The sequence below is a fragment of the Cydia amplana genome, chromosome Z, assembly GCF_948474715.1.
Source record: "Cydia amplana chromosome Z, ilCydAmpl1.1, whole genome shotgun sequence".
NCBI lineage: Eukaryota > Metazoa > Arthropoda > Insecta > Lepidoptera > Tortricidae > Cydia > Cydia amplana.
This window is the reverse complement of record NC_086096.1, coordinates 21,370,396-21,391,932: the sequence shown is the minus strand read 5'-3', so window position 1 is coordinate 21,391,932 and position 21,537 is coordinate 21,370,396. Positions and strand designations below refer to the sequence as shown.

At 40.7% G+C, this 21,537-nt stretch overlaps 1 protein-coding gene across 1 annotated transcript; it reads right to left on the bottom strand.

Moving 5' to 3' along the window:
- Positions 1–19,192: 19,192 nt before the first annotated feature.
- On the bottom strand, positions 19,193–20,453 carry LOC134661634 (uncharacterized; the record flags this gene model as incomplete). The annotated part of the gene is made up of 2 exons (XM_063517776.1): positions 19,193–19,509; positions 20,123–20,453. Coding segments are annotated over 2 exons (648 nt in total), but the record flags the coding sequence as incomplete, so codon positions are not given.
- Positions 20,454–21,537: the final 1,084 nt, after the last annotated feature.

Genomic DNA, 21,537 nt, shown 5'->3' with positions numbered 1-21,537 from the left:
AAAACCAACCCTCCCCAAGTGTTTTAATAAGCGAAGCGGCGGGCCGAAGGCCCGACGCTGAGCTTCGAAACCCAGCGAAGGCCGAAGGCCGAGCTCCGCGTAGGGCCGAAGGCCCGGAGCGTCCCTTACGGTTTCCCAAGCACGCGAGGCCGAAGGCCGAGCTGCGGGAATGAAGTGCTCGCATGCGGATCTTTTCTTTCTAGCAAAAGTACAACTTTATTTCTTTTTCCCTTTGGAAAACAAATTACTACAGCACCAACAACAGCACCAACTACACAACAACAACAACAACAAACAACACGCACACCGCGGGGCCCTCGGGCCCCGCGCACAGGGCAAAATCTAGTTAATAATATATATAGCTACATTACGACTCATTTCTCATATATATGTTTTATTTGACAACTGTAAGGGTTAGGTGAAAAAAAAAAAAAGATTCGTATAGAGCTCGGAAAATGTAGGTCCAGAAAAATATGGATTTTTGGATTGTATGGAAGACCAAAAAAATGTTTGACGGCCCGGCCAAACGGTGAGACCTAGGTAGTAGGTGCTCGACCAAATGTCATAGAGGACCCTGGGCAGTTTTTGAAGCCGCCATTTTTTTTTCAAACGGGCCGACTTTTTTTTTTTAATTTTTTCAAGTTTGTCCTAGCGCGTTGAAATTTTAGTCACGGAATCTCTGGGTCCCCTAGATTCCTATGGTAAAAAAATTTTTCGAAAAATGTTTCAATTGCGGAAAAACTGGCCACTTTTATTTTGTATGGCAACTCTTAAACGGCGCGAGATGGGCGGGGGGTGCTCGACCAAATGTCATAGAGGGCCTCGAGAGAAGTGCAACTGCATTCAAAAAAATTCAAAATGGCCGACTTTTTTTTTTTTTTTTTTTCAAGTCGGTCCGAGCGCGCTGAGATTTGGCACGCGGCGAGCCTGGGGGCCCAAGATTACCATGTAAAAAAAATTTTTTGGAAAAGTCCAAAACGGCGCGGGCGGGGGCAAAAGTCAAATTTCCAAGTAGGTTAAGCGAGCCCGAAGGGCGAGCTTCAGGCCGGGAGGCCGAAGGCCGACCCCGGCGACGGGCCGAAGGCCCGGAGCCTTCACCCCGACCCCCAAGCGTGCGACCCCCAGTAATTTAAAGCGAGGCCGAAGGCCGAGCTGCGTGAATGAAGTGCTCCCAAGCGTTCTACCGAGTTAACTGTGTTGATGAGCGAGCCGGCGGGCCGAAGGCCCGGCGGCGAAGCGTCGAGGCTCGCGAAGGCCGAAGGCCGAGCTCCGCGTAGGGCCGAAGGCCCGAAGCGTCACACGAGAGGGGGAAGTTGGAGCTCAAACACGACCCAATAGTAAAAGTGGCTTAGACAAGCGAAACGGCGGGCCGAAGGCCGAAGGCCGTAGGCCCGACGTGAGCTTGTCAAGACACTTTTACTATTGGGTCGTGTTTGAGCTCCAACTTCCCGCTTACGCTCCCAAGCGGAAACTAACCCTCCCCGAGTGTTTTAATAAGCGAAGCGGCGGGCCGAAGGCCCGACGCTGAGCTTCGAAACCCAGCGAAGGCCGAAGGCCGAGCTCCGCGTAGGGCCGAAGGCCCGGAGCGTCCCTTACCTGTCCCCAAGCACGCGAGGCCGAAGGCCGAGCTGCGGGAATGAAGTGCTTTCAAGCGTTCTACCAAGTCAACTGTGTTGATGAGCGAGCCGGCGGGCCGAAGGCCCGGCGGCGAAGCGTCGAGGCTCGCGAAGGCCGAAGGCCGAGCTCCGCGTAGGGCCGAAGGCCCGAAGCGTCACACGAGAGGGGGAAGTTGGAGCTCAAACACGACCCAATAGTAAAAGTGGCTTAGACAAGCGAAACGGCGGGCCGAAGGCCGAAGGCCGTAGGCCCGACGTGAGCTTGTCAAGACACTTTTACTATTGGGTCGTGTTTGAGCTCCAACTTCCCGCTTACGCTCCCAAGCGGAAACCAACCCTCCCCGAGTGTTTTAATAAGCGAAGCGGCGGGCCGAAGGCCCGACGCTGAGCTTCGAAACCCGGCGAAGGCCGAAGGCCGAGCTCCGCGTAGGGCCGAAGGCCCGGAGCGTCCCTTACCAGTCCCCAAGCACGCGAGGCCGAAGGCCGAGCTGCGTGAATGAAGTGCTTCCAAGCGTCCTACCGAGTCAACTGTGTTGATGAGCCGGCGGGCCGAAGGCCCGGCGGCGAAGCGTCGAGGCTCGCGAAGGCCGAAGGCCGAGCTCCGCGTAGGGCCGAAGGCCCGAAGCGTCACACGAGAGGGGGAAGTTGGAGCTCAAACACGACCCAATAGTAAAAGTGGCTTAGACAAGCGAAACGGCGGGCCGAAGGCCCGACGTGAGCTTGTCAAGACACTTTTACTATTGGGTCGTGTTTGAGCTCCAACTTCCCGCTTACGCTCCCAAGCGGAAACCAACCCTCCCCGAGTGTTTTAATAAGCGAAGCGGCGGGCCGAAGGCCCGACGCTGAGCTTCGAAACCCAGCGAAGGCCGAAGGCCGAGCTCCGCGTAGGGCCGAAGGCCCGGAGCGTCCCTTACCAGTCCCCAAGCACGCGAGGCCGAAGGCCGAGCTGCGGGAATGAAATGCTCGCATGCGGACCTTTTCTTTCGAGCAAAAGTACAATTTCATTTCTTTTTCCCTTTGGAAAACAAAACTACAGCAACAACAACAGCAACAACTACACAACAACAACAACAACAACAACAATACAACAAACAACAACAACACGCACACCGCGGGGCCCTCGGGCCCCGCGCACAAAGCAAAAAACTAGTTAATATTATATATAGCTACATCCCCACTGATTTCTCATATATATGTTTTATTTGACAACTGTGAGGGTTAGGTTAAAAAAAAAAAAAGTTTCGTATAGAGCTCGGAATTTGTAGGTCCAGAAAAATATGGATTTTTGGATTGTATGGAAGACCAAAAAAATGTTTGACGGCCCGGCTAAACGGTGAGACCTAGGTAGTAGGTGCTCGACCAAATGTCATAGAGGACCCTGGGCAGTTTTTGAAGCCGCCATTTTTTTTTCAAACGGGCCGACTTTTTTTTTTTAATTTTTTCAAGTTTGTCCCAGCGCGCTGAGATTTCGGTCACGGAATCTCGGGGTCCCCTAGATTCCTATGAAAAAAAATTTTTTCCAAAAATGTTTCAATTGCGGAAAAACTGGCCACTTTTATTTTGTATGGCAACTCTTAAACGGCGCGAGATGGGCGGGGGGTGCTCGACCAAATGTCATAGAGGGCCTCGAGAGAAGTGCAACTGCATTTAAAATTTTTCAAAATGGCCGACTTTTTTTTTTTTTTTTTTTCAAGTCGGTCCGAGCGCGCTGAGATTTGGCACGCGGCGAGCCCGGGGGCCCAAGATTACCATGTAAAAAAAATTTTTTGGAAAAGTCCAAAACGGCGCGGGCGGGGGCAAAAGTCAAATTTCCAAGTAGGTTAAGCGAGCCCGAAGGGCGAGCTTCAGGCCGGGAGGCCGAAGGCCGACCCCGGCGACGGGCCGAAGGCCCGGAGCCTTCACCCCGACCCCCAAGCGTGCGACCCCCAGTAATTTAAAGCGAGGCCGAAGGCCGAGCTGCGTGAATGAAGTGCTTCCAAGCGTTCTACCGAGTCGACTGTGTTGATGAGCGAGCCGGCGGGCCGAAGGCCCGGCGGCGAAGCGTCGAGGCTCGCGAAGGCCGAAGGCCGAGCTCCGCGTAGGGCCGAAGGCCCGAAGCGTCACACGAGAGGGGGAAGTTGGAGCTCAAACACGACCCAATAGTAAAAGTGGCTTAGACAAGCGAAACGGCGGGCCGAAGGCCGAAGGCCGTAGGCCCGACGTGAGCTTGTCAAGACACTTTTACTATTGGGTCGTGTTTGAGCTCCAACTTCCCGCTTACGCTCCCAAGCGGAAACCAACCCTCCCCGAGTGTTTTAATAAGCGAAGCGGCGGGCCGAAGGCCCGACGCTGAGCTTCGAAACCCAGCGAAGGCCGAAGGCCGAGCTCCGCGTAGGGCCGAAGGCCCGGAGCGTCCCTTACCAGTCCCCAAGCACGCGAGGCCGAAGGCCGAGCTGCGGGAATGAAATGCTCGCATGCGGACCTTTTCTTTCGAGCAAAAGTACAATTTCATTTCTTTTTCCCTTTGGAAAACAAAACTACAGCAACAACAACAGCAACAACTACACAACAACAACAACAACAACAACAATACAACAAACAACAACAACACGCACACCGCGGGGCCCTCGGGCCCCGCGCACAAAGCAAAAAACTAGTCTATATTATATAAAGCTGCAACACGACTGACTGATGATCAATTGATCTCCCGGAAGGGGGTTCGGGGGGTATTTGACTATGGTACGGTCGTATAGAGGGCGGCTCGGTGACCTCCAGAAAAATCTGACATTTGGTCTACCGCTCTCGGTCAGAAAAATGTTTGACGGCCCGGCCCAACGGTGAGACCTAGGTGGGGGGTGCTCGACCAAATGTCATAGAGGGACCCTGGCAGTTTTTCAAGCCGCCATTTTTTTTTCAAACGGGCCGACTTTTTTTTTTTAATTTTTTCAAGTTTGTCCTAGCGCGCTGAAATTTTGCTCCCGGAAACTCGGGGTCCCCTAGATTCCTATGAAGAAAAATTTTTTTGAAAAATGTTTCAATTGCGGAAAATCTGGTCACTTTTATTTTGTATGGCAACTTTTAAACGGTGCCAGATAGGTGGGGGGTGCTCGACCAAATGTCATAGAGGGCCCCGAGACAAAACAAACTGCATTAAAAAAAATTGAAAATGGCCGACTTTTTTTTTTTAATTTTTTCAAGTTGGTCCGAGCGCGCTGAGATTTGGCATGGCGGGAGATAGAGGCCTAAAGATTCGTTTGAAAAAAAAAATTTTTGGAAAAGTCCCAAGATGGCGGAGAAAATAGCAATTTTATTTTTGTATGGCAGCTCTAAAACGGTGCGAGATGGGTGGGGGGTGCTCGACCAAATGTCATAGAGGGCCCCGAGACAAAACAAACTGCATTAAAAAAAATTTAAAATGGCCGACTTTTTTTTTTTTTTTTTTCAAGTTGGTCCGAGCGCGCTGAGATTTGGCACGCGGCGAGCCTGGGGGCCCAAGATTACAATGTAAAAAAAATTTTTTGGATAAGTCCAAAACGGCGCGGGCAGGGGCAAAAGTCAAATTTCCAAGTAGGTTAAGCGAGCCCGAAGGGCGAGCTTCAGGCTGGGAGGCCGAAGGCCGACCCCGCGACGGGCCGTCAGGCCCGGAGCTTCACCCCGGACGTCCAAGCGTGTCTTACCCCCAGTAATTTTGGGCGAGGCCGAAGGCCTCGCCGCGGGAATGACGAACAAAGCAAAATCCTATAAAAAAAGTGTGTTAAGCGAGCCCGAAGGGCGAGCTTCAGGCCGGGAGGCCGAAGGCCGACCCCGGCGGAGGGCCGAAGGCCCGGAGCCTTCACCCCGACTCCCAAGCGTGCAACCCTCAGTAATTTAAAGCGAGGCCGAAGGCCGAGCTGCGTGAATGCAGTGCTTCCAAGCGTTCTACCAAGTCAACTGTCTTGATAAGCGAGCCGTCGGGCCGAAGGCCCGGCGGCGAAGCGTCGAGGCTCGCGAAGGCCGAAGGCCGAGCTCCGCGTAGGGCCGAAGGCCCGAAGCGTCAAACGAGAGGGGGAAGTTGGATCTTAAACAGGACCCAATAGTAAAAGTGGCTTAGACAAGCGAAACGGCGGGCCGAAGGCCGTAGGCCGTAGGCCCGACGTGAGCTTGTCAAGACACTTTTACTATTGGGTCGTGTTTAAGCTTCAACTTCCCGCTTACGCTCCCAAGCAAAACCAACCCTCCCCAAGTGTTTTAATAAGCGAAGCTGAGCTTCGAAACCCAGCGAAGGCCGAAGGCCGAGCTCCGCGTAGGGCCGAAGGCCCGGAGCGTCCCTTACGGTTTCCCAAGCACGCGAGGCCGTAGGCCGAGCTGCGGGAATGAAGTGCTCGCATGCGGATCTTTTCTTTCTAGCAAAAGTACAACTTTATTTCTTTTTCCCTTTGGAAAACAAATTACTACAGCACCAACAACAGCACCAACTACACAACAACAACAACAACAAACAGTACGCACACCGCGGGGCCCTCGGGCCCCGCGCACAGGGCAAAATCTAGTCATCCACTTATAACATTTGTCGCCATTACAAATATTACGAATGAACAAGAAGACATCTTAGTTTCTTAAATTATTTTTATTCTTTTGTATTTCTTTTATAAACTTATTTACAACTTATATTCTTAAATCATACTTATAAGATATTATCTGTAGTGTTAAGGTTTCCTTTACACCAAATTACAGCTATAATACAGCTATTATTCAATTTATACAGCTTATATACAGCTACTCTACAGCTTCAATAACGCGAAAAGCTGTATAATTTGGGCCTTTTTTTAACTTATAAGGGCTGTATAAGCGCTTATACAGACTTTGTACAGCCTAAGTGTACAGCTTATAGTATACAAATAAACTTATATACAGCTTTTATACAGCTTGAAATGCTACTTGGGCACGATCATCATAATTCTAAGGTACTTCTAGCATACCCACAAACTTCAAATTTGAAACATAAGTAGTTTTCAGCTTATCAAGCCATAGAAAACCTAAAAATATTGCCATACCAGTCACGTTTTAAGGATCTAAGAACTGCATAAGTAAGTTTGTAATCCCATATAAATATATGCTATTACAAAGTTACTGTGGCAGTTCCTACAAAATGTAGGTAAAGTAAAGGTACACTACGATGTACGATGTGAGTATGAATGAAGATGTGTTTAGTTATGATGTGTATACATAGTATGGGTATGAGTACCCGAAAAGAACGACTGCCTACCAAAAGAGATGAGATCCCATCAAAAACATTACATGTAAAAAAATAATTAATTAAAAATTAAAAAACACGACTGCAGTTTAAAAACGAACTGAAAAGCTAAAAATAAATTTAGTTATGTTAGTTACTCAACTTAATGAATGTAAATTAGAATATAAGTATTCAGTCAGGGTCATAAACAGCAAATGCAAAAGTTTAGGCTCATTTAGGATCGTGACTGTACCTGTATATTTTATTTCAAATGCAGTCGGGGACCTTGATGTATTAAAATTTTCCCATTTAAAAGGTCCCCGACTGCAATCAAAATAAAATATACAGGTACAGTCACGATCCTAAATGAGCCTAAACTTTTGCATTTGCTGTTTATGACCCTGACTGAATACTTATATTCTAATTTACATTCATTAAGTTGAGTAACTAACATAACTAAATTTATTTTTAGCTTTTCAGTTCGTTTTTAAACTGCAGTCGTGTTTTTTAATTTTTAATTAATTATTTTTATTTTATACATTTTAGTGATCATACAAACTAACTATATTTTTATGATTTAAGGCAATGTAGTTCCTTCAAGGAGATTTCATCATGCTGATTTTTGAAATGTTACCATGAAACGTGCTTGAAAACCTAAATAGGTCGGACCAAAAACCAGACGTATTGAAAAGTGCTAGAGCTTACTATCTCTGCAGCTACATATTTCCTATAATATCTTTAATACCGCATAATTATAATACCGATATTTAGATAATAATATATGTAGGTACATGGTAGCCATTACTCAGAATTGCATGTACCTAATGCTGATACACATCACGCTGATTTATTCGGATCTAAAGTAACACTCGTGGAGGTTACGTGATTACCTCCTCATCAGTTAATCTACGGAATTGAGCGAAAAATGTGGCATCTGATAGATATTACTGCGATTTAGGTTAATAGTACCAGCATAAAATATGTGAGCTTATAGCGAGCTGTAAATGTTCCTTCGACCCTTTGTGGAGCTCCGTCTTCGGCCTTTATCATTTAGATACTTGTAATATTTTTCTGTGTTTGAAGAACTAGTAAGCATGGACGCAAGCTTGCGTGGAAACGATCCTCTCTCGGTCGCTTCGAGCCGTCGGCCCCTAATTGGAGCTTTGGCCTTCGCCTTCGCTATTAAGGAACTTGGGGAAGTTCCAAAAAGCACGCACCTGCTTTACGCTCCGGGCCTTCGGCCCTACGCGGAGCTCGGCCTTCGGCCTTCGCAATTAAGAAACTTGGGGAACTTACAAAAAGCACGCACCTGGCTTACGCTCCGGGCCTTACGGCCCTACGCGGATCTCGGCCTTCGGAATTGAAATGCTTAGGGAAGTTGGAAGCGCGCACTGAGCCTGGCTAAGGGCCTTCGGCCCTACGCGGAGCTCGGCCTTCGGCCTTCGCAATTAAGAAACTTGGGGAAGATACAAAAAGCGGCCAAGTGCGAGTCGGACTCGCCCATGAAGGGTTCCGTATTTAGGCGATTTATGACGTATTAAAAAAAAACTACTTACTAGATTTCGTTCAAACCAATTTTCGGTGGTTTACATGGTAATGTACATCATATATTTTTTTTAGTTTTATCATTCTCTTATTTTAGAAGTTACAGGGGGGGGGGACACACATTTTACCACTTTGGAAGTGTCTCTCGCGCAAACTATTTAGTTTAGAAAAAAATGATATTAGAAACCTCAATATCATTTTTGAAGACCTATCCATAGATACCCCACACGTATGGGTTTGATGAAAAAAAAAATTTTGAGTTTCAGTTCGACCCCAAAAAATTATTGTTTTTTTTCTATTTTTGTGTGAAAATCTTAATGCGGTTCACAGAATACATCTACTTACCAAGTTTCAACAGTATAGTTCTTATAGTTTCGGAGAAAAGTGGCTGTGACATACGGACGGACAGACAGACGGACAGACAGACAGACATGACGAATCTATAAGTTTTTTGCCATTTGGCTACGGAACCCTAAAAAGCACGTACCTGCCTTACGCTCCAGTCCTTCGGCCCTGCGAGGAGCTCGGCTTTCGGCCTTTGCAATTAGAATACTTGGGGATGTTGTATAAAGCGCGCACCGGCTCTGTCTTACGCCCCGGGCCTTCGTGTAGGGTATGCAGTTCGGCCTTTGGCCTTTGAAGAAATGTAGATTTTTACAAAAAAAAAAATAGGTTATTAATGACACTTTCACACTTTTTTCTGTCAAAGTCGGTGCAGAGTTAGCTTAGACGGACTCTACAATCGTATTGATTAATAAATATAAGTTATATGTACACATTTCGATTCCATTAGCGCAATTTGGAACAAAGACCTATTTGGCTGCTTTTAAAACATGTGTTAAAAACTTTCAGTAATATAATGTAATATGTACTATATTATGTTTTTTTTATGATCAGCTATGAAAACCTTCCTTTTATTATCCGATTCAATAATAATAAATGGTTTAATGGGATTTGCTTTTCTTAACATATTTTGAAAGTTCTTACTTTCTCAAAATTAGACTTAAACCAACATGTTGCATATATATTATTACTCGTCTTTCAAGACCCTACATTTTGATACCCTACCCGATAGGTTTGGAAGATATTTTTTTCTTAAGGTTGCGTAATATGGCGTATTAAGTCCGCCATATTGATTTTGTAATGACGTCACATAGCCTATGTCACCCGGGATGACGTAAGGATTCTAATGATGTATCATACACCTAAATCGGTTAAGGCATTCTGAAGTTATCGTGGAATAAAGAAACTCACATAAATACTTAAATATATACATACAAACATGAACGCTGAAAACAATACACTCTTTTTGTTTGGGCAGTCGTGTAAATAAAAAGGTGCAAGTCTCGCAACGCTCCTACTACAAAAAAGTTTTGAGATGTAATGTGAAACCAAGTCGGTTATTTTAATCTGTGCCAGGAGGTGTTAAAACAGTATCAATAAGATATCTTTAATTTGTAATACATATAATGACTTGGTAATCGTACATAATGCTTTACCCGTACCGTACTCGTAAATATGTGTAATGCTCAAACTGCAATTAGTGCTAGCGTTACGTTCAATTAGAATTTTTTTTTTCTACTCGTCGACTGCAATACTTGAATTAAGACTTCGTATACCAAAGTGAAATCACATACTTTTTTCACTATGGGACCCCAACTCAACTATAATATTCATTTCGATACAGTTTAGTCAACTATAATGAAATTGACGAATCGAAAGCGCGGAGCAAGTACCAGGGCCTCATGAGTTACGAGAAGGTGTCGTTGACCAACCGCCCGGGGGTCGGGGGGCGGGGCCGGGTCGCGTACGAGTATGAAGGTATAGTACGGCTCTTCTGAGGTGAACTTTTCGCTTCAAACCGTAATCTTTCAAACAAAGGCCATTGTCTCTATTATCGCAAAAGCGCTTGCTCCCGACTTGGCACGTGCCAGTACAACATTCATATTGAAAAACAACCGGTATCGTCATAGTATTAAGGTTCAAATTTAATGTCACTGATATTCTGTATATTACGTTTTGGTAGTGTAGGACGATAGACCGCCCCGAAGCGATACGGCACTCATATTATTTTGATACTTAGTGTGGTGTTAAAAATGAAACACGGTTATTTATGATAAAGCGTTGTATATTTGTTATATAACAAAATCTAAGGTAACAATGTAAATTTAAGATTAATAAGTTTAACATAGGTATAATCAAAATTTTCAACTGCACGTAGCAGAAATGAAAATGCTGCGATGGTCAGGAGGCGTTACTCTGCTCGACAAAGTAAGAAACGAGTACATACGCGGTACCTTCCGAGTAAGACCAATTCCGGAGAAAATATGTGAGTCTAGATTGAGGTGGTACGGCCATGTAATGAGACGCCCAAAAGAGCACACGACGAGAACAGTGCTTGACATTGAAACCGGACCGAGAGGACGAGGCAGGCCCCGAGACACGTGGACATCTAAAATAAACCAAGATCTAGAGTCAGCCCAATTAGATCCACAGACGACCCAGGATAGAATGGCCTGGCGAAGATTGAATAGGAGAGCCGACCCCAACTGAAATGGGACAAGGCGAGGACAAAGAAGAGGTGATTTTTTTTAATAATTTCCAAAATTATTTAGATGGTTTAATATCTAAGTGTGCTCGTGAGTGCACATAATTACTGACATTGTTTGTTATAGGTAAGTGTGATTTCAACATTTGTTTACTGTGTTGATGACCAGTGATTAGTGGTATTGGAGAGTGATTTAGTTTATAGGTACATACGTTGAGAAAATTCGGATAGACGTCAGACGTCAAGAGGGTTCGCCTTGGAAAAGAAGGAAGGAACATTCCCGTTCGCAATTGATGGAAGTATTAAAATGTAGTGATGTTCGAAATCAAAGATAACTAACAACAATTATCTACGAATCTACGATAGCTTCTATAATTAAGTTGTAAGTTTATTTGACTCAGCATTGTTGGTGTAACACACAGGAACACAGATTTTTTGTTGTCGGGCAGGCAAGGGAAAAAAGCACAGACCGGGTAGCGATGTTACGGTTCGACTTCACAAACCGGTTCAAACCGAGTTAGGCCTGAAGTCGACTAAACCGACGTGAGTGTACCGTAAGTCGACTTTTCGATTTGTTGCTGCGTCACTTTCGTTTGACATATTGAGGAAAGAGATGTTTGTATTGTACTAACGCGAATCAATTCCAAACCCCTAAGAAAAATGTTGCCATGCACATTGCCGCCATTATTGAGTCGAGTCTCTCATAGAGTTAAGTCAAAACTTGGTACGAACAGGTAAAGTAAAATGAAACTTATTACATGAGTTTTAAGGTTCACTTTCGCATGGGCTTAATTAAAGAGATCGACTTGGCGATAAACTTCGGTTCGGTTTGGCGGTTTCGCGCCGCGTCGCTTTGCGCGCGGCTTACGGAAATGTACGAATTCGCGCCGATAACTGACAGAACCGCACGAGACCTCACGCTCTTTCTTGCTTACTGCATGAAGTTATATTTTTTAAACTGGAGCGAGTTGTCACTTTTTTTGCCATACTAATTTGAACCTTATCACTGAGACAGAAAGTTGTTCGTACCAGACTAGAGAAAACGGTCCACTTGAGATAGAAAAACCCGAGCCCTGTGTCTCACTCGCACATGTTGCCAATGTTAAAAAGATACCATTGTGGTAGAAATTATATCATTAAACTACTGAATTTAATTACCTTCTTATACAATTTTAGTGTTATATTCAGATTACAGTTCTGATATATTTTAAGTAATTTGTAAATAATTATGATGCCAATATTATTAACTGATTAAACCAAGCGCATACACAGCAAAAAAAAACCTAAATTTTAGTATGGTAGGATTTGTAGTAACTTTAAATATTAATTGGTATCCCCAACTTGATGACATTTCTTCAAAACACGTGAATGCGAAATTTCTTAAAAATTGTGAAGAAATGTTATGTTAAAGGTTGTTGGAGTGAAATAATTGCTAATTGTGGAATATTGTTTCACAAGAAAGCCACAATTATTACATTTTACTATAAAAATACAAGACAACATTGTCAAACTCATTAGGGTGACTATGATGTCGGCACGTTGTGAATCGGTCTCACAGAATTCTTATTATTAACGTAGGTAATGTAAAAGTAAGTTTAACTTAATAGGTATGTCTTTATTTCGGCATGTTTAATTTAAGATTTGTTATAGAATACCTAATTGAAGGGATGTTTACAAAAACAACATAACTGATTAGAGCGGTTGTCATTTTTTTTAAGAACATGTTAATCGTTTCAGGTGTCAACCAGTGTAGTCAGTTATGTTGTTTTTGTAAACATCCCTTCAATTGCCAAAATTAAAAACCAACGTGCTTAACTCCTTAAACATTACAGACTCTCATTTATACATAATATTTTGTTACGGAAAAGGTGTGTCAAACTGTTTATATATATGCAATCGATTCTTTATAGGTAGGACACATTTCCGTCAATAGAAAAAAGGCACCAACTTTAAAAAAAAACGTCATATTTGCTAAACAGATCTTCAATGACGCTTACACTTAAAAAAAGCTAAGTGGACAAAAGGGAAGCCTACCTTTATGAACATACCATGAGTGAGTGCTAAAGAGGCCGACTACAAATGAAAGAAAAAACCCGACTACTTAAAATTTCACTTTATTTAGAAAATGTCACACCCTACTGATATATTTCATGTTATCCTAATATCCCACATACAGATGTCTTATGGTCACCCTAATTAGAACGAGATGCAGGGCTCTAGTTTGACTTCTCATGTGGACACAATTTTTGGTCAATGTACTCGATCCAGTTTATTAACTCTAAATCCGTGACCATGAGTGAGTGCTAAAGAGGCCGACTACAAATGAAAGAAAAAACCCGACTACTTAAAATTTCACTTTATTTAGAAAATGTCACACGCTACTGATATATTTCATGTTATCCTAATATCCCACATACAGATGTCTTATGGTCACCCTAATTAGAACGAGATGCAGGGCTCTAGTTTGACTTCTCATGTGGACACAATTTTTGGTCAATGTACTCGATCCAGTTTATTAACTCTAAATCCGTGGCTTACTGTTATACTGCTTTCCCGTTTTAGCTTTAGCAATGAATGAAATTGTGATCTACCGCGCAACGCAACTAAATTATTAGGTACAAATGTTTCTAAGAATTATTTTGAGTCAAAGTTTTTGTTGTCGTGTAAAAGATGTGCTTTTTCGTATAATTGTCTGTATAGAAATTCTAGGCGCGACTTAGGTTTCTCGCCATTTTTTACTGACAAACAAACTGGTTTTCCAGACATTACGGACCATTAAAAAAAACTTGTAGGTACCATTCGCTTTTAAATCTCCTTTTCACAACGATAATGGAATAGCATTAACCAAAAATTTTTAAGTTCTGATTGTCCATCCTAACGTAGGGACGTTAGGATTAGGGCTTGCAAATATTCGAAACTTTCAGATATTCGAATATTCGACTTTTTCTGACGACGTATTCGAATATTATAAAAAATAAGAAAACTTGCGTTACTTTACTCTGTAAAACTCAGTAGGTATAAACAATTCCTGCATAGAGTCGGACCAAGAAAAATCTGCAGCGGATTTGATAGGCCACCATAGAATTAATATGACTAGAACAACTGTCAATCTTCAAAAGTGCGACCAAAAATGAAATGCAAGTGTGTGCGTAAATTGTCTATGTGAGATCAAAAATAGTGATGTCATGTTACAACATATTAATAATCTGTCGATGTTTGATTGCTTTATCAACTACTTTTTCAAATGTGATATTTTAAACGTTAAAATTCTACGACATTATGACGTATAAATAACACTTGCACTGCGTGTGCTATCAAAATCGTTGCAGACTTATCTTAATGTAACTCTTACTGTGTTGGAAAGTGAAGTTTAAATTTATCGCTAAACATGAGCACCTTCAAAAAGGTATAACAATCGTTATTATTTGAAGTCGGTTATAAAAGCTAATATCTTAATGATGTCTTGTGAAGAAATAATTACATAGCTATTAATATACCGACAAGTTATCGATACTGTCATATGAACATTTTGTCAAGCCCTAGCGTAAAGTAACAGGTTATGTTTTTACACAAAATATTTTAAATTATAGACTAATATGATAAAATATTAGCACACAAAGGAAGAAAAACTTATAATGAACTTTATAAACCGGCTTCTTACACATTTTACGCTGTTAATTTGACAAAATATCGTTATGAAAATTTCGCTCGGAATATCATAAATCCTCTGAAATGAGGGTTTGCTTGGATTATTTGGCACTATAACACTGAAATCCGGCACACTACAAGACGCCATCTTCACTGAATTACTTTATTTAATACTTTTCGTGCTAATCCGTGTATATTTTTCAATTTGAAAATTACCGTGATACGCTCTTGGCCGTCAGCGGCCGTCGTCAAACTCAAAAGTGGTTACGTTTTCTCATTGGTAGTCTGACTTTTTCGCACTCATGGGATGTTCATATACGTGATGGCTTCCCTTTCGCACACTTAAGCTGTCTGTCAAGCGCGAGCGGGAATTGTATGTCTGTGTAGGCCACGCAGTGTAAACTCCGTAGTGTTATTTATACGTCATAATTGCATGGAAATTTGACGTTTAAAATAACACGTGCACTGCGTGGGCTATCAAATCCGCTGCAGACTTTTCTTGGTCTGATACTATTACGTTTTTACAGGATTATTGAAAGAAAAGATAGTTGTGTAGTTGAAAGATATATATCTTTCTAATACAACTATCTTTTCTTTCATTAATGAAAAAAACCGATATTCGATTTAACCCGTGTGGCGTCCTAGGGACCTACGTGGTCCGTAACTTATTTTACACTCACAATAAAAATGTGAAATAGTTATTTTCACCTCAGCAGGTCGAACAAGGGTACTTTGCTACTTAAAAACAGTGAGCAAAATCGCATTTTGCTCACTGAGCGAGACAAAATGAGCAAAATGCCATTTTGCTCACTGTTTTTAAGTAGCAAAGTACCCTTGTTCGAGCTGCTGAGGTGAAAACTTAATTGTTGGTATATCTTAAGAAAACATGAGTGAATAGAGGTAAGTGATGAAGGAGGAATACATTTCTCGGGTTGTCTAATATGTTTTCACTGCTGAGGTGAAAATTTGTGTGTACAACACGAGATAAAGTTATTTACATCTCGTTGTGCTTTTGAGTCCCTTCCTACACTCAAGATACTAAATTACACTATAGAATCTTTCGGTTGCACGGGACTCAAAATAAGAACTCGAACAAAAATCAAACTTTGATCTGTTGTTGTACAAATAACTATTGTTTAAACTCAAATAATTTGTACACTTTAAATGCATAGTATATTTCTTTCCTTATTTTGAGTATCGTATAATTTTAATTGTAAAGATTTTTCGATAAATAAAAAAGTGATTTCGAATAAAAATATAACTAAGTTTAAGTGTGTCATTTAGGAGCCCACGGTGCGGTGGTAGTTTTGTTTCATTCGTGTGACTCTGTTTTTTTTTGTTTTTTATTATATCTATACAATCTACTATCTAAAATAATTTGTACACTTATAATGCAACGTATATTTCTTTACTATTTTTCTTGTGTCATTTAGGAGTTACTACTTTACTATTTTTCTTTTCGAGTATCGTATAATTTTAATTGTTAAGAATTTTTAAGAAATATTTTAAGAAATGTGAAAAACTGATTTATTTTAATTCATTTTCAATGTACCCGAAGGTCGTGAGAGGCACGAGATCTGTGAATTTTTTAGCTACATATATGATTCTTCTACTAGTTTTAATTATTTTTTTTGTTGACTCGTAGAAAAAGTATTGTATACAAGAGTGATATAATCAAGCTTTTCAATCTCGTACCTGACTTAGGCGACTCAGCAAGCTTCGTTGCCTAAACACGGTACTCGACTGAAAAGCTCTCCATTATATCACGATTGTATAAAATACTATTAATAGGTGACGATGATCCTTATGTCATTATGCAGCCGTGCGATGGCCAAGTCATTATATGTAGTACAAATTAAAGATATCTTATTGATACTGTTTTAACATCCCCTGGCACAGAATAAAATAACCGACTTGGTTTCACATTACATCTCAAAACTTTTTTGTAGTAGGAGCGTTGCGAGACTTGCACCTTTTTACATGTAATGTTTTTGATGGGATCACGCTGTGACGATCGATCACGACTATGCTGATCTTCCTTGCAATATAAAAAAAAATATATTGTATAAAATAATAATATTGTGTAAATATATTGTATTGTACTGTACATGTATTCGAGTAAGTTTTGTAGATACAGCCACACCCCCATTTTCGTTTTGATTATACGAGTGTTTGCTGTAGCGATGGGCGAGTCGAGTTATCTGATTCGAATAATTCGAATCAGCCTACAGATGAGTTAATTCGAATCAAGACTATGGGCAATTCGAATCAACTCGACCACTAGCTAACTCGGCGAACAACTCGCCGAGCCGAGTCAACGCTATCACACTGCTACTAAGGCCATTCAAAAATAAACCTTAATACTGTAGCCCGAAGGCTCTTTTTACAACAACTGCCGCTCGATTCGCCGTCTCAACTCGAGTTGGTACTATGACCATTCAAAAATAAACCTTAATTCCGTGACCCGAAGGTTCATTTTACAACAACTGCCGCTTGATTCGCCATTCCAAGTATCCCAACTCGAGTTCACTGCTAGTATGGCCATTCAAAAATAAACCTTAATTCCGTGCCCTGAAGGTTCTTTTTACAACAACTGCCGCGTAACTCGCCGTCTCAACTCACTCCGCGCCTGTGCCTGTGACCTTGTCGCGAACCACGCGAATCGTCGAGTCGAGTCAACTCGATTTTGAATTCGAATCAGCGCACATAGGGGTAAATTCACGATCTACGGGGCCAAAATTATTTTTGCGGTTTTTTGTATTTTTTATTGTTTTACGAAGTTGAAACAACTGTTACTTGATTTTTTTTTATTTATATGGTATTTTTTTTTCAAAGTTCTACTGATATGTAAAATTTTGACATCTGCACAAAAGAGGAAAAAATTAAAAATATAGTAAAATGTGTATAATAATTTATTACTGAAATAAAATCAGTTGCCATATTAAGCTACAGTCTCTGCTATGATGTTTTCTTCTTCGCTTCCAGAAGAACACTCGGGGTTCGGATCGGCAGGCAATAGCAATTCTATCGTCTCTGGCAGGAAAGTACTGTGCTTTCTTTTTTTTATTTTTCTCCTGCAGCTCAGTAAGGGGTCGGAACTCAAAAGTAAGCGATTCAAAATATCCGTGTTGCAGCTTTCTCTCGTAAACTTCCTTGCTAAATCAAGTCGATAAGATCGGAAATGCTTGTTACGCGCTTCTGCAGCTTCTTTAGTCAGCTGTCCAATGGAACAGAACCATGGACTAGTATCTTATGCATCGTTTAGGCGTCATGGGATGCCATCCGTATAATTTGACATATAGTTCTGCTGTTTCCTTTGCGTAACTGTCAAATTTTTCAGAGTCAATTTTGTGGCCACTTGATATCGTCTCTAAAATTACATTTAATCTATATATCAGCTCGTAACTGATTCCAGTTATATCTGATGCTACTTTTGGATCATCAAAAAACCTTCTGCTGGTGTTTCCATCATTAGTGTTGCCGAAATTTGCCTTTGGCATATCTACCAACAAGCCAGTTTCGTTATGAAATCTTGTCGGCCTGGTCGGTTTGCTGGACTTTCAGCAACGGGAATCGCGAAAGTGCCTTCTAGCCAAGAATGATTGTTTTTTATGAATCTGTCTTCTTTATAATGAGCTTTACTCCATCTAGTCTTAAATTCTGACTTGAAATAAGCAAAATTGCTTTTAAATAATTCTATTTGATCATTAGTGCAGCCTTCACTAGATAAAAGTTGATCTCTTAAGGAACACAGTTTTTCTTCCAATGTAGGTAAATTTTTACTTTTGAAGAGATCAAATATGTGTTTTCTAGTCACGATCTTCATTCCTGACGTATTTGGTACATCTAAAACAAATAAACATGTCGATTAAACTCAATACAAAAAAAAAGTTAATTTTTGAGTAAAATGACGAATTATTTTTAAAGTATAAAAATTATGATTTGGCGGAAGCATGCGGAAGGTTTTTTTTTAAATTCTAATAACCAAAACAATAGACTATAACATGCCATTAACAATTCTGCTCGATCTCACCCTATTGTATTACTTATTAACGAGTGAAGTTTTTTTTTTGCGAAAAATGACGCTCAAAAACAGTCTCTCTTTCAGAGCATTAACCTAGCCTTAAAAACAAATAAATAAAGCATATTTATATATTTGGTTATAAATTACTAACCTGCTGTTTCAGAATCCATGATTTTTTTTACTCTTGATCACTTAAAAACAATAAACCACACCTTCAAAGTTTTGCTTTTCTAAGAGCGCCGAGAACAAGTAACGTACACGAAGTGACACGATCAAATTCCGACTGACGTGAAACGAATTAGAAAGTGCATACGAGGGTGGGGGGGTTGTTATCTAGCCGGTAAAGGGTCCTCTACCGCAGGTAGCTGTTATCGCAGAGGTATTTATTGTTTTGATAAATCGACTTTTGGCCGCGTAGATCGTGAATTTACCCCTTAGTGCAGCGGCCGAATCAATTCGAATGATTCGAATTGAAAAAAAGTGGACTCGTCACATCGCTAGTTTGCTGTAGTAAGTTTGTATCGTAGTGATTTAATTATCTCTGGTGGATATTGTGACCTTCATAAAAATTCATGGTCAATTTTCCTCTAGGTTATTATCTTCTTTGTTTTCTCGTTTTATTATTTTTTTATACTTCTAGGTGCGATAGTGAAAGGCGCAGCTGATTCTGGTGATATAAACTTTGCCGAGTTAACTTTGGCTGTTAGCTTTTCACTGAAAATATTTTGGCGATGTGGCCATCTTGCTCTCGAAACAACGGCATTTCCAATATTTGACATTACAGACTTTTTGGTATTTACGTGTTGTCGAAAATTATATCTAAGTTCAACTTTAGGCGTCTTTTTATAATGGTTTAAGCTCTTAGATCTGTCTTCCAGTATGGTTGTTAAATAATTATTTACAGCTCCATTTTCTTGTATTCCTATAAATAGTAACATTGTTTAGAAAAAGTTAACGGTTCAAGAGTTTTGTATTCAGCAACGAATTATCAGTTTCATTGGACTTATCTTACACGAAAAAGGGGGTTACATTCTGTAAAATAAACATGCCTTTTTGAACATAGGCAATAGCCAATTAAATTTTAATTTATGCGTTTTGTGAATTAGGCCAAAACGCGTAATTTTTTTTTCTAGTGAGATTTTTTCGAAGAATAATTTCCTAGCAAGCTGGAAATAGTTTTAAGTTCTTCACTTTGTCATAAATGCGTATAATCCGAGTTTTCGCAATCCCAGGAGTTGTGCATACATTTTTGCTCTTTTTCAGTTTTTTTCTTGTAGCTCATAACAAAAATAAATAGTTGATCCGCATTACATGTTTCTAATGTACGATTCCCACCGACTGCCGGAGCGCATTTTCAATGTGCCTATATATTATATACCTATGCTATGGCGGAAGCGATAGAATCCGACCGGAGCCGTCCGCGTCGGCGAGGAGCCGGCCGGCTTGCGGCAATCCAAATTTTAATACGAAATACGCGCCGATTCCGACCGTTCTGTGGGAATCGTATACATAATTGATTATCTACTTGTTTACCAATAATAAAAACATACCGGTGTTGACATGGTGAGGGTCTTCAAACAAATTTGAAAAGGAAGCAGCATTTCTATCTTTCAATACTAATGTTACTCGTCTATCCTCTTTTTGGATGTGTGTGAGAATAGGTTTCTTAGAAATTGTTTGCATGCACCCGCTTGGATAACAGTAAACCGGTTGGTCAATGCACATTTGCACACATGTGCATAGTGGCGGCGTGTTGTGAAATTCGGCGAATATTAAGTTGAAAAAAAATTCTACTAGTTTAGCGTCTCTCGATCCTTCGCAAATGGTAGATTTGTCGTTTATAGTTAGTTGATTGAGGTACTGACACAATGACACTGTAAAACAGACATACGAGTAAATACAAGGTTAAGAAAAAAAAACAATGCACCAATGTAAAAAATATTAGGGAGGTACGAGAAAGAATAGGTACGACACAAAAATTACTTACGTTCAATTAATGTAAATATGACGAGAAACATTTCTTTCTCAGACATGTTGTTATTTTCCTAAGTTGTTACTTTTTATTAATCATAAAATCTGTTAAAGAAAAACATATTTGATTAATGCCACAACAGCCACATCTGACATATCCATACTTATAATATGTACCTAATATAAATACCAAAGTGTGTGTGTGTCTGTCTGTTACAGCTTCACGCTTAAACCGCTGAACCAATGGCCTATCCCACAAAACTTACAATTACAATTTTACAAGTGTCAAGTTACAAGTTTGTAATAATACAAATGTGCGTACCACAAAATATACAAGTAAAAAATTTGTAGTGGAAAATTCTGACAAATATGTAAATTGTATCGACAAGTCTACAATTTATTGTATCACAAAACTTTACATACGCTACATCTATTTTCCGGAAAACGTACAAATTTATAGCTGACAATTGTTTTGTGCTACATTAAATTGTAGTAATAATTATACATATATGTAGAATTGTACCTACAAGTTAACAATTCTCTAAACGTGTGTCGCACCCTCTTGCTATAGTAGCTACTATACGAATACTATAGTAATTGCAGTATATTTTATCATATTTAGCGATTCCAACCCTCTGTACCTACCACGAAATGTTTAGTTCAAGTAGCTAAAAAGCGTTAAAAATTGGAGATGCTAGGTTTCATGAATTTCATATATGTATAACCCCAATTTTACTTAGCTTTAATTTAATTTACGAAATACTCATAGGTACTGGATAAGAAAAAAATGCATATACTCAAATTGAGCTTACCATCGTACGCCTTTTCCAATTTTGCCACAAAGTGTCCCTTAAGTATTTCCAGTCTTTCTCCATTATTCCTAAATCATTTAAATTTTGCGTTATCTCATGTTATGAGGTTCAGAATGGTCAGTTTAGCTTGCAAATCCATTGTAATGTCAGTTGGTATGTAAATGCTCGTAGATAGATCACTA